At 37.3% G+C, this 13,530-nt stretch overlaps 1 protein-coding gene across 1 annotated transcript in view; it reads right to left on the bottom strand.

The window, feature by feature from the left end:
- RGS22 (regulator of G protein signaling 22) overlaps window positions 1–13,530 on the bottom strand; it is a 104,810-nt gene that overhangs the window by 82,515 nt on the left and 8,765 nt on the right. Inside the window, exons 2-5 of the mRNA XM_077748218.1 lie at window positions 8,102–8,187; window positions 7,301–7,469; window positions 4,190–4,319; window positions 1,161–1,773 (exon numbers count right to left, since the gene is read on the bottom strand). Of these exons, the coding sequence (XP_077604344.1) occupies window positions 1,161–1,773; window positions 4,190–4,319; window positions 7,301–7,469; window positions 8,102–8,187 (998 nt within the window). The remainder of the gene's footprint in view (window positions 1–1,160; window positions 1,774–4,189; window positions 4,320–7,300; window positions 7,470–8,101; window positions 8,188–13,530) is intronic.

Here is a 13,530-nt window from a genome sequence, read left to right as displayed (position 1 = left end):
CTATTGCAATAATAGGAACCAATACAGTAAATCCTGAAGAATTTATGTAGGTTGCTTGTATATATCTTCCCTAACATGTCTTGAAAGGTGGTAGTGGCTTTCCACTCCATCATCAATCTGGTCAAGGCTTCATAATCAACTGTTTGGTAACCCCTGATCTTATAAGCATGTACAACAATGAGCTATATGAACTGAATGCCATTGAAATAACTGGAATAACCCAGTCACTAGTACATACTTGGTCAAACCCTTACTGGGAATTGCAGTCTACTGTAGTTGATCTGCTTCAGAGCAGAAAGGAGAACACAGGATAAAAACTTTCTTAAAGCAGGGTCCTCGTAAGTTTCTTAAGACTTATATAATCTAAAACATCCAAACAAGGACCTGGATCCATCAGACATCTAAGAGGCGCTCTAAAGGATATCCAGTATGATAGCTAGGAGATATCTTATTCAGATATGAATGTCTAAGTGGCATCCAACTAAAGATCATGGGATTTGTTAACAGAGCAGGCTGTTAGGATCAGTAGTCTCTTACAATGGCATAAGGCACCTTTTATAAAAGGTATCTTAAGCCAGTGTGGTTATATACTGAAAAATTATCTTTTTCTATAAAAATAAATCATGAGAATATTATAAAAACAAAATAGAATAAGGGTGCCTGAGTGAGTCCGTCAGTTGAACATCTGATTCTTGATTTTGGCTCAGGTCATGATCTCACAGTTCGTGAGATCAACCTCACATCACTGGGGTCTGTGCTGAGAGTGCAGAGCTTGCTTGGGTTTCTGTCTCCCTCTCTTTCGAACCCTCCCCTGCTCACATGCATGCACAGGCACACACATGCTCTTTTGCTCTCAAAATAAATAAACATTCAAAAAATAAAATAAAATAGAATGACTGATTTGAAAGCAAGTTTAGAATCTATGAGGAGAAACATTATGCAAACCCAAACAATTGCCACTATTTGTATCTGAAAATTATGAAATCTAGAAATAGAGAAATCAATGTTACTATAATTTAAAAAAGTAAGTATTAATTCCTCTAAAAGTATAAGTTACATTTTTATAGTTATTCCAGGCTTCTGTGTGTGCTTAAATGACCCAAACTAATATTCCATAATTTTCTTAAAAAAAACTACTGAAAAGTAAAAAATAGACTTACCTTTGATGTCTTCCAGGGTTCTTAAGAACTTTTAATCTCTCAATATCCATCCATAACGACCAATATCTCTCTCCTAATGTACCTTTTATAAATTTCTTAAATCTTTCAAACTCTTTTCTATTGCCAATATCATAAGCTTTGTGAGAAACACACCAATCAGCCCTGCTTTCTGGTCCAATGCTCTCACTTTTTGAACTTGCTTGTTCTAACATCTCTTCTGACTTGACATAGGTTTGAAATGTTTCACGTAACACAACATTCCTGCCAAGGATAGCCTCAAAACCTTCCTCAATCACCACTTCTGTTACCTTGTTGAAATTTATAAAATCTGGGCTTTCTCTAAGTGGCTCTTCAAAAATGTGGTAAATTGCTACTCTCAAAATAAAGGCTATATAAGATCTTAAAAATTCTTCGTATGTTGAGAAATGCAATATAAGGCCGTCATCAGCATCCTGTTGTTTTTCAAGGTATATTCTTAGAAGGGCTTGAGAAGGAGTGTCTTGTAGACATACAGACCCATTTTCTTCTTCTTCAAAATGAGAAATTAATCTAGTGGTTTCAGATGAGTCCCGTTTTGTCCTTGAGTGAATTCCATCATCAAGGATAGAACTTTCTGTATTAAATTGTAAAAGGCTATTAGATCAGATATGAATACAAAGGTGTTTTTATCATTAACTAGATGTTGTAGAGCCAGCATGGTAAATGGGTCTGTCACGGGCAGAGACTTTGTGCACATAGAGGGAGTTCTAAAGCCACATTTGGTACCAGTAGAAAAAACTGCCCAAAGGATTGGTTATGTCTTCCCTGGACATAAAAGGGGACACTAGTAGCAGATGAACTAAATATTTCACATCACTAATACAGAGATCTTCAAAAAGATATTATGCACTTTAAAAATGTAATATTTTAGGGTGATGTAATATATAAAAGCAAAATCTATTAAACATTAGAATATGTACATTAAGCAACTGTATGTATTCTAATATTTCATGCCGTATGATAAAATAAAACTAGCTACCATTAATGATAAGACAGTCAATGAACAGATCAGAACTGGGGGGTCATATCAGTCATTTTTAAAAATTCACCGTTTTGAGGGCACCTGGGTGGTTCAGTCTGTTGAGTATCTGACTCTTGATATCAGCTCAGGTCATGATCTCACAGTCATGGGATCGAGCCCCACTAAGCATAGAACTTGCCTGGGATTCCCTCTCTCCCTTGCTCTCTGCCCCTCCCCACTTGTGTGTTTACTCTCTCTCCTTCCCACCCTCTCTCTAAATAAATAAATAAATAAACATTTTTAAAAATTCACTATTTTATCAGAAAGATTCAATTACTATCATACTTATAAAGGGTTACAAATACAAATGGATTGTTTTATACTTTTTCTAAAGTATAGTCTTTAGCTCCTATTTTCTCCTTCTTTAGAAATCAGAGAAAGAACTGATGTCAGTGCTTTATTTCCCATGGCAAATCTACCCTTTAAAATGCCATGGATCAGGAAAACTCTGTTGTCATCTGTGCCCCACCTCAATGGCCATTTTCTCAAGTCATAGTTTTCAAATCTCAGTGAACTAGAGATATTTCATTATCATTTTTATTGAAAATTAAGATACTAACTTTCTGCAATATTGAGAGATCAGACTTTCATAAGCCTACGAAAGGACACAGGGTGTATACTCAACCCCACAGAAGTGGAGGGCAAGGGCAAGGCTAGCATTTCTGTTCACCATCTTCCTGCTACCCTTTCTCTTCCTGTTTACCGTCTTCGCCATCTTTGCTCTCCAATCTTCTACTTTACTATTTGGGGGAAACAGCAAGAAACCTATAAATTCAGCTGTGTTCAAATTAAGGAGATGATTTTCCTCTTTGCCTAGATTTAGGTTCCATTCTAAAGAATCCAGATTTATTGTCCCCCAGAGGCTGCTTACTTACACTCTTCCAAATAATTAGTTAACAACTATTAGGGAACTGCTATGTTCCTCTCCTGAATCATGTTGTTAGATTTTTTTTTCCTCTAGCAATATCATGTTAATGACCCCATTTCTGAAAAGTTGGTATCATTCACAAAAGTTCCCCATGGTAGAAATACTTTTCAAGGAGAAAAACAGTCTCAACTTAAAAACAAAAAGAAAATTCAAGTTGTATGTATGACTATACACTTTCAAGAGGAAAGAAAATTTGCACCCACTTAATTTCAAAGGCTTAATAATAAGAATTTGTAAATTGTCATAGGACATAAAGACAAAACAAACATTTACTGACTGCCTATGAAGTACCAGGCACTAGGCCAGGCCTTTTCTATACATTTAGTATGTCACAATTCTAATCTTACAGATGAGAAAAGACTCTCAGAAGTGGAATAACTTTAAAAAAGCCACACAGCTACTATGTATTACCCATCTAACCCATCTTCTTTCTGCTATGACAAGCTACCTCTAAAAAACCAGCAGAAAGTGAAGTGAGTGGGGAGATGGGGATGGAGATGATTTTTCTCTCCACCACTAAATGTAGTGTAATAAGATTAGAACAATGAAAAAAGATTTATTTTTATTTTTTAAAAAAATTTTAAGCATCTATTTACTATTGAGAAATAGAGTGAGACAGAGCATGAACAGGGGAGGGACAGAGAGAAGGGGAGACACAGAATCCGAAGCAGGCTCCAGGCTCTGAGCTATCAGCACAGAGCCAGACACAGGACTTGAACCCACCAACTTCGAGAACATGACCCTTAACCGACTGAGCCACCCAGACACCCCTATAACAATAAAAAAAGATTTAAAGAGGAGTTCTGAGGGTAGCCTGGGTGGCTCAATCAGTTAAGTATCTGACTCTTGATTTCAGCTCAGGTAATGACCTTGCAGTTCATGAGATGGAGTCCCCGAGTCAGGCTCTGCACTGACAGTGTGGAGCCTGCTTGGGATTCTCTCCCTCTGTCTCTGCCCCTCACTTAAGCTCTCACTATCAAAATAAATAAGTAAACTTAAAGAAAAAAGAGTTCTGAAATCATTCTTGTCCTTTCTGCTTACCAGAAACAGATGAAATAACTGGTAGTTCAGTTTTGCTGTGGAGTACACAAGATGGTAATGAAAACGTTGATACTGTTTGCAGACTTTGTTTTGCCAATGCAAACCAATCTTTTGTTTGAGTATAGGTGGCCTAGGAGGAAAGGAGCACCTTTGTTTAATGTAAAATTAGCAGTATTCTTCCAATCACAGACCTTGACATACCATTAGGATAATATTAGATGTGCATAATACAATATAAAAGGAAAAATTATGCCATCAAAGAAAAGAATGCTGTCCACAGAAAAAATTCATTATCTGAGAATAATGGGAAGGAATTTTTATTCAGATTATTTGCATAATTAGGTCACCAGAAGAAAACAATAAGCCCAATATCCATCAAATTCTCTACTCTCCCACCAGAGGCATGCAACCCTACTTCCTGAATTCATTACAGATTCATGCCCTCCAGCTGTATCCTGGGTAGTCACGTGGCTCATCAGTCCTTGGCTACATCTTTTGCCAGCTACTCCCATTTACAACTTCCCAATTATTTCACGCCCCTAATTCTGTCTGATCTGGCTCAGTGTTTTTTACAAGGCCTCCCTAATATGAAAGACTTATTCTCAGGAGGACTGAAAACCTCTCCAAGCTCAACTGCCCCTTTGCCTTAGAGTCAGTTTTCACAGCTTTGCTTGGATTGTATGCTTCTCAAAGACTGATTCCTAATTCCAGCGGTCTCTGGATACAGCCTTCAATGTTTCCTTTGACTTTGTGTACCTCAAGCCAGCTGACTAATTCCCAAACTGACCCTCAGCTTCCAGAACCCCAGGCCTGAGAAGCTGTTATCTCAGCTTTCCTGGGAAAATTCTTCTGCCTGCTTCTCTCAATAATGCCCTCATGATTTTTCTAAAACAATCCCAATTGTTCAACAGAAGCAGAGAAGGGAGTGTCCAGTATTACTTTCTTTTTTTTTTAAATGTTTTATTTATTTCTAGGAGAGAGAGAGAGACAGCGTGAGCAGGGGAGGGTCAGAGAGAGAGGGAGTCACAGACTGAAACAGGCTCCAGGCTCTGAGCTGGCAGTCAGCACAGAGCCCGATGCGGGGCTCGAACCCACGAACCGCGAGATCACGACCTAAGCGAAAGTCAACGCTTAACCACTAAGCCACCCAGGCGCCCCCAGTATTACTTTCATTTCTCCTTTCTCCAATCTAGTCAGAGCTGGTTGGCCCTTAGCCTCAGGAATACTCACAAAAAAGGCAAGGCTCAAATGGAAGAGGTATTGTTCCCTAATAGGCAGGGCAAGGCAGGCCACACAAAGAGACCAAAAAAATGAGAGAGAGAGAAGTGACAAGTGCCACCTATATATATAGTCACTGCCCCTCTTAGACATAAGGTTTCCTAGGTGGATGAAAGCTTTGACAGACTCTAATTTCCTTTTGTCCCCTCTTTTCCTTCCTTTAAAACCAAGTCATTTATTATTAATTATATATTCATTTAATATATATTTATTGAGTGACTGCTGTATTCCAAGCACTATATTTCCAAGCACTGAGACAAGGTCAGAATAATGAAGAAACTGTCAGGGAATTGAGAGAGACCAACACACAACAATCCTTGTTATTTCAACTGCACAGAAAAGATGGCAGAGTAAAAATAAAGAGAGAAAGAAGTCAGTCACACATTAAAACAGTCACACACATATAGTCCACTTAATATTCTTAAAGAGATGAGTCCATTGTGTTTAGATGGTATAAATGAGGACTCAAAGAAATTAATGATCATAAAGATGAATTATCATCATAAAGATTCATCTTTGTCTATAGTCATGATTGAAATGATTTAAGGATCCAAAGAAATTTGAATCCTCAAAGTTCAGAAGCTATTAAGAAGATTTTAGATAAAGTATTCATCAAGTAGGCAGAAACGAGTTTTCTTTTCATCACAGAAAACAGTAAAAAAATAGCTTAAATTTTACTCTCACATTTGATTTAATTTACATGTAAGGAATCAAATCTTATTTCCCTAGATTGATTCTTCCTGTTGTATGTTTACTGACTGACCTATACTATGAGAACATATTTTTAAGACACTCCTGGCATTTCTATAACACACAAATTAAAAGAAAAAATACTTAAAAATAAGTATAAGAGAGAAGAAAAATACGCTTTTAGTATATCCCTAGCATTGGTCAGTGGAAATAATGCAACTGGTAAATTTCAAACATTTTTTTGCCAAATACTACTGATAAAAATGCCAAACTACAGAATTAAATAGGAACTATACATGAAAAAAAAAAAGGTCAAGATAGAATAAGTCCATCTATTCCAACAGAGATGGCATATAGTTTTCCTCATGTATGACATCTTTGATCAATTGAAAGTGCTTGCCCAGAGTGCTGGGTTGAAAAGAATTTGAAGCCAAGTCCCAGCTCAGCAGGAAAATTCCATAATTGATTAGCAATGTCTGTGATGAATGGAATCTAGGAGAACAGCAACACATGGGCCACATATTTGCAATTCCTGGTTTTGTATAGAATTATGCATAGGAAGTGTGTTCCCAGAAAGATGAGCTGATAATTAGAGGCCAGAGACCAAAGGACAGTTTTTACTACACCGTGACTCTCCAAAAAGACATTTGATTCGAGGTTAGATCTCTTTTAAACTTCTACAGCAGTCATACAATGCAACATTTCTGACAAAATTATCTGATAATGGTTACACAGGAATGCATTTTGCTAATGAGGAATAATTTTGACAAGCGGGAGAAGACCCAAATTATCATTATTTTGTACAAAAATTATAGACTCCAAATAATGAAAATTTTGGAATGAACAATGAAACCATGGATATAATTCAAGTTACCCTTCCTTGCTTCCCAGGCGACAGTGAGCATGTTCTTCAATCTCGCATTTGTTCCTCTGCACGCATGGGGATGATAATACCAATTACATATCAGGTGAAGGAAGGCAAAGCAAATGAGTCAGCATAAATCCACAAAAGGTTTTGCTAAATCTGTTTTAGAAGTACTTGAAATCCTTTCCCCTGTTCAAGTGCTACAAATGAAATTCCTATCCCTAAGATGAGAAGTCTCCTTGAAGTGCCAAATCATGAAGAAACACTCATACTTTTACCTCACCAAGAGAAATGTAGAACTTTTTCATAATTATAACATTTTCTTCTTCAGTGTCAGGTGGTGGTGGACTGGGTGGTTTCTTCAGGACCCAGGGGGAAAAATCTGCATCGAGTGTAAGGTTCGTGCCTGATCTGCTCCATCGTACTTGTGAGACCAATTTGGCTAATCTGCATTTTAGAAATCATACAAACTTGAAATAAGTTTCAAATATGGTGGAATTCAGAAAAAAAAACCCTACAATGTTATTTTATGTATTCAAACCAATCTCCTAACTCTGCACAATGATTCTCTTAGGATCTGCTAAAATTAATGGCTTATCCACAGAACTAATTAATAATTATTCTGTTATAATTTATTTTATTTTGATTTTCAAAATGATGGTTCTAAGTATAGGTCAGATTTGACTTAAATTTCAGAATGTTTAGGTACTTACACACTAAAAGTCCAGGAACATAAAAGAAAAATTTGGCCCACTCTGACATTCTTTTTCATGACACACTTGTAGTTTTAAACAGCCTGCACATAAATACCATTATCACAAGTAGATAATTTTAAAAACATACTGATCAAAGAAGCACAACTAAAGTACATTTATTAGGTACTGTTTCTATGAGATCTCTTTGGAAAAGTTAAGTGATTTTTACAAATGCTCTATCACTTGCATACCATAGCAGGTAGGATATAAACACCGGTAGGTTTAAAGGTATACAATTCTATTAAGAAAGTACAGAAAAAAATGATTCGAGGTGAAAAAAACTCAGGCAATTAACAGATATGTTTTTTGATGGGACTACAATACCTGTATTCAAAGTAGCAATCACTTTCCAGAAATGCTGGAAGTCTTTCTTTTTTGATCCACTTAATACCTTGTTCACGGCTGAGACACTATGAGGGTACAAGTGAAAAAGAAAATGAGTCAAAGAAAGTCACCTTTCAAGACAATGAAGGACTAATCACTAAAGCAATAATGACCTCAGCTTTTTCTAAGAGCCCTACTTCTACCCTCTGTTCGCACAAGAGAGAGCAAGGACCTCCGAGTCACACATTTGAAGCCACTGCTTGCTTTCTGGTATTTCTTTAATTCTCTCAACAATCCTGCATCAACTAGTAGCCCCATTTTACAGATTAACAAATTGAATTCAGAGAAGTTAAGTAAGGTATTAGAGGAGAAGGCATGAGAAAAAAAGTCACTCAGTATTTTCACAGTCATAGAATGGGTTAAAAGTAATCACAAACAGGAAAGGAGCTAACCAGAGTCTTGATGAGCCCACTATGATCACTACAGACCCCTGGTCCTTCCAATTTTAGAAACTTTGGTTAAATATTTACCATCCCCAGGCACTATCCTGGGGATACCAAGGTTAGCAAGAAAGCCCTGCCTTGAAGGAGTTTCCAGGTAATTCAGTAAGCAAAAATAACAGAGCACTATAACTGCCATAAGTTCAGGCTTCTGTGGGAGGGCACATAGGCACAAAAACCAGCAAAGGCTTCCCACAGAATATGCCACTCACTCTTTCACCTGACGCATGATTAGCCTGGTGAAGGGACATGGGCAGGAGATAAGTTTAGTATGACTAGATCACAGGGTGAGATTTGAGGAATGGAGGGAAGATCTGAGGTTGTGAGGGCCATACAAACTCAAGGAAGAGTTACTGAGTTGCTGCTCATCCTAAAATATTTACCCACTATTGATTCTCTTCTGTCTTATATTCGGTTTTCCGGAATTCTACAGAAGGTCAGTACTTTGAACACTAAACCAATGCTACTGGATAAGTAAAACAACCAGTAAGGTGCACATCTCAGTGAGGCAAGGGTGTCTGCGTTTATGTGACTTCCACTGACCATCTGCTGAAGCAACAAGGTGTGCTGTGATATTAACATCAGTCAACACAGACCATTGCTAACTCCAGTGAGGAGGTTAAAGGCTCACATGGTAGTACTGCCGACATCTGATGAGCTGACGTTCCTGAGCGTCCACCAGTGCTCAACACTGCCTGGCATGTGGCATGAAGTCATTAGGTTCACTAATGACTGAAGGAACCATTCAGCCAAAAGCATTCATTTGCCCTTACCCAAAACTATCCTCCGGGTAATGAAAAATAGGAGAAACTTTGGAAGCAGCAGAACCTGAAAGGTAACATCTTGTGGATGGTCTTATTGTTTGAGTGAGATTTGAAGGACACTTGGATCTTGTACTTAGAAAAACTCTAAATATGTCTCCACATATGCTACACACTGACAACCATACAGGACTCTTAAATTTTCATTAGCAATGCATTCAGTGTATCACAGAAAGGCACCAGACTACATATAAAGATCGATACACACCCTTGAAGAATCCTACAAGATTGTCAAGGTTAGTCAGTCACACATAATCAATTTGCCTAATATTTACTTACTGAACAGTTCACTGATAACCCACCCCCTTTTGTTTTTTTTTTAAACCAGGACTTTTTTTTTTAATGTTTTTTATTTATTTCTAGGAGAGAGAGAGAGAGACAGCGTGAGCAGGGGAGGGTCAGAGAGAGAGGGAGTCACAGACTGAAACAGGCTCCAGGCTCTGAGCTGGCAGCCAGCACAGGGCCCGACGCGGGGCCTGAACCCACGAACCGCGAGATCATGACCTAAGCGAAAGACGGACGCTTAACCGACTAAGCCACCCAGGCGCCCCTAACCCACCCCCTTTTGAATATCTTTGCATCTATCTGACCCAAAAATGAAATGAAATGCAAAGTTTAAAAGGGATAAAATAAAAATTGAAGAAAAGTCTTTTAGTCAAACTGCCAGAAAGTTCCTTTAAGGTGTTTACAAATAAGTATAAAATATAAAGACAAAAAATACAGAGGTGCCTGGGTGGTTCAGTCAGTTAAGCATCTGACTTCAGCCCATATCATGATCTCGCAGTTTATGGGCTCAAGCTGTGCTGACAGCTCAGAGCCTGGAGCCTGTTTCAGATTCTGTGTCTCCCTCTCTCTCTGCCCTTCCCTCGCTAATGCTCTGTCTCTCTCTCAAAAATAAATAAACATTTAAAAATTTTTAATAAAATAAAGACAAAATAATATAGAACAATCTTGTCAGACATAAAATGACAACTTAATACTTACCAAAAAAACACAAAAATGATTTACCTAAGATAAAATTACTTAATCCTTAAAACTAAAAAAAAATACATACAGTAATATCCATTCTTTTTAGTAAACAGTTCTATAAGGTTCTGACAAATATTTAAGTCATATAACCATGACTACAGTGAAGATATAGAATAGTTCCAATTTTCTCCAAACTTCTTCAGGCTACTTTGCATTCAGTGACACCCTCTAACCCCAGGCCTGGCAACCACAGATTGGTTCTCCACAGTTTTGCCTATTCCAAAGTGGCATACAACTGATATCAATAGAGTATGTAGCTTCCTTCATTCAGCATCATCATTTGAGATTGACCCATGTTCTTAGATGGATCACTAGTTCCTTCCTCTTCATTCCTCTTCAGTTGAGTACCACTCCACTGTATGGATGAACCACACTTTGCTACTCCCCACTTAAAAGAAACTTGGTTTTCTTATAGCTTTTGGTGATTGTAAATAAAGAAACTACAGACTTTCACATAGAGGTTTTTATGTGAACAGAACAGACTGTTCACGTCTCTTTGGTAAAATGCGAGGGTAGGATAGATGGGTAGAATGGTATACGTTTAACCTAGAAAGAACTGCCGAACTGTTTTCCAAAAGGGAATTCTCATCAACAATGTAAGAATTCCAGTTGCTCTGCATCCTGACTGGCACTTGGTATTGTCAATGTGCATTGCGTATTTTACCCATTCTAATAGGTGTGTAGAAACAGTTCATTGAGATTTGTGTATGTGTGTGTGTGCATGCACACTACCTTTTCTTTATAACAGCTTTGAGATAGAATTCCATACAATTCCATTCCATACAATTCACCCATTTAAAATGCATAATCCAATGGTTTTTAGTATATTCACAAACCACAATCAAATTTAGAACATTTTCAACATCTTCCAGAAAACCTCATACGTTCATACTCACTCTCCATTTCACACCTATTCCCCCACCCCCATCTCCCAATGTTGGCTGTATTTCTTTTATAATTAATGTTGAGCATCTTTTTATATGCATTTTTGTCATCTGTACATCTTCTTTGGAGATTGTCTATTCAGATCCTAAGTCCATTTTTTAAAACTGAAGTATAATTAACATAGTGTTATATTAGTTTCAGGAGTCAACAATCTATACATTATATCACAGTTTTAAATGTACTGTTAATCCTATTTCACCCATCCCTCTCCTCTGCCCCTCTGGCAACCACCAGCTTATTCTCTATAGTTAAGAGTCTGGTTTTTTTTTGTCTCTTTTTGCTGTTTTCCATTTTGTTTCTTAAATTCCATATATGAATGAAGTTATATGGCAGCTGTCTTTCTCTGACTTATTTTACTTAGCATTATACCCTCTAGGACCATTCTTATTGTTGCAAATGGCAAGATCTCAAAGATCTCATTCTTTTTTATGGCTGAGTAATATTCAGCCACAGATGTCACATCTTCTTTATCCATTTATCTATTGGTGGATAGTTGGGCTGCTTCCATACCTTGGCTACTGTAATAATGCTCCAATAAACATAAGGGTTCATATATCTTTTCAAGATAATATTTTCATTTTCTTTGGGCAAATATGCAGTAGTGGATTTCCTGGATCATATGGTAATTCTATTTCAAATTTTTTGAGGAGCCTCCATAATGTTTTCCACAGTGGCTGCACCAATTTGCATTCCCATCAACAGTGCATCAGGGTTCCTTTTTCTCCACATCCTTGCCAACACTTGCTATTTCTTGTCTTTTTGATCTTAGCCATTCTGACAGGTGTAAGGTATTATCTCATTGTAGTTTTGATTTGCATTTTCCTGAGGATTAGTGATATGGAGCATATTTCCATGTGTCTGTTGGCCATCTATAGGTCTTCTTTGGAAAAATGTATGTTCAAGTCCCCTGCCCATTTTTTATTTTAGTTTTTTCAAACTTCTATTTAAATTCCAGTTTGTTAACATACAGTGTAATGTTAGTTTCAGGTGTAGAATTTAGTGATTCAACATTTACACACAAAACCCAGTGCTCATCACAACAAGCACACTCCTTAATCCCTGTCACCTAGTTCACCCATTTCCCCCACCTTCCCTCTGGTAACCATTAGCATGTTCTCTACAATTAAGTGTCTGTTTCTTGGTTTCCTTTTCACCTGCTATGTTCATTTGTTTCTTAAATTTCATATATGAGTGCAATCATATGGTATTTTTATTTCTGACTGACTTATATCACTTAGCATAATACTCTCTAGCTCCATCCACATCATTGCAAATGGTAAAATTTCATTCTTTTTTATTGCTGAATAATATTCCGCTGTACATATATACTACATCTGTACCCATTCATCAGCTGATGGACATTTGGGCTGTTTACATTATTTGGCTAATGTTGATAATGCTGCTATAAACATCAGGGTGCATGTATCCCTTTGAATCAGTTATTTTTGTGTCCTTTGGGTAAATAGCTAGTAGGGCAATTGCTGAATCAGAGGGTAGTTCTATTTTTAGCTTTCTGAGGAAGCGCCATACTATTTTTCAGAGTCCTCTGCCTATTTTTAAAAAATTTTTAATGTTTATTTATTTTTGAGAGGAGGGAGGCATAGGGAGACACAGAATCTGAAGCAGGTTCCAGGCTTCGAGCTGTCAGCAGAGAGCTTAATGCAGGCCTCAAACTCACAAGCCATGAGATCATGATCTGAGCTGAAATTGGATGCTTAACCAACTAAGCCACCTAATTGCCCCGTCTGCCCATTTTTTAATCAGATTATTTATTTGGTGTTGAGCTGTATAAGTTCTTTATACATTTTGGATATTGACCTCTTACTGGATATACTATTTGCAGGTATCTTCTCCCATTCAGTAGATTGCCTTTTTGTTTTGTGGTTACCCTCACTGTGCAAAAGGTTTTTATTTTGGTGTAATCCTAATAGTTTAATATTGTTTTGTTTTCCTTGCTTGAGGAGACATACATAGAAAAATGTTTCCATGGCTAATGTCAAAGAAATTACTGCCTGTATTTTCTTTTTTTTTTGATTCATGTTTTATTTATTTCTGAGAGAGAGAGAGAGAGAGAGAGAGACAGCATGAGCAGGGGAGGGTCAGAGAGAGAGAGAGAGATACAGAATCTGAAACA

The sequence above is a fragment of the Crocuta crocuta genome, unplaced genomic scaffold (genome assembly GCF_008692635.1).
Source record: "Crocuta crocuta isolate KB4526 unplaced genomic scaffold, BGI_CrCroc_1.0 scaffold39, whole genome shotgun sequence".
In the NCBI taxonomy this organism is placed as follows: Eukaryota; Metazoa; Chordata; class Mammalia; order Carnivora; family Hyaenidae; genus Crocuta; species Crocuta crocuta.
This window is presented reverse-complemented; position numbering and strand designations above follow the sequence as displayed.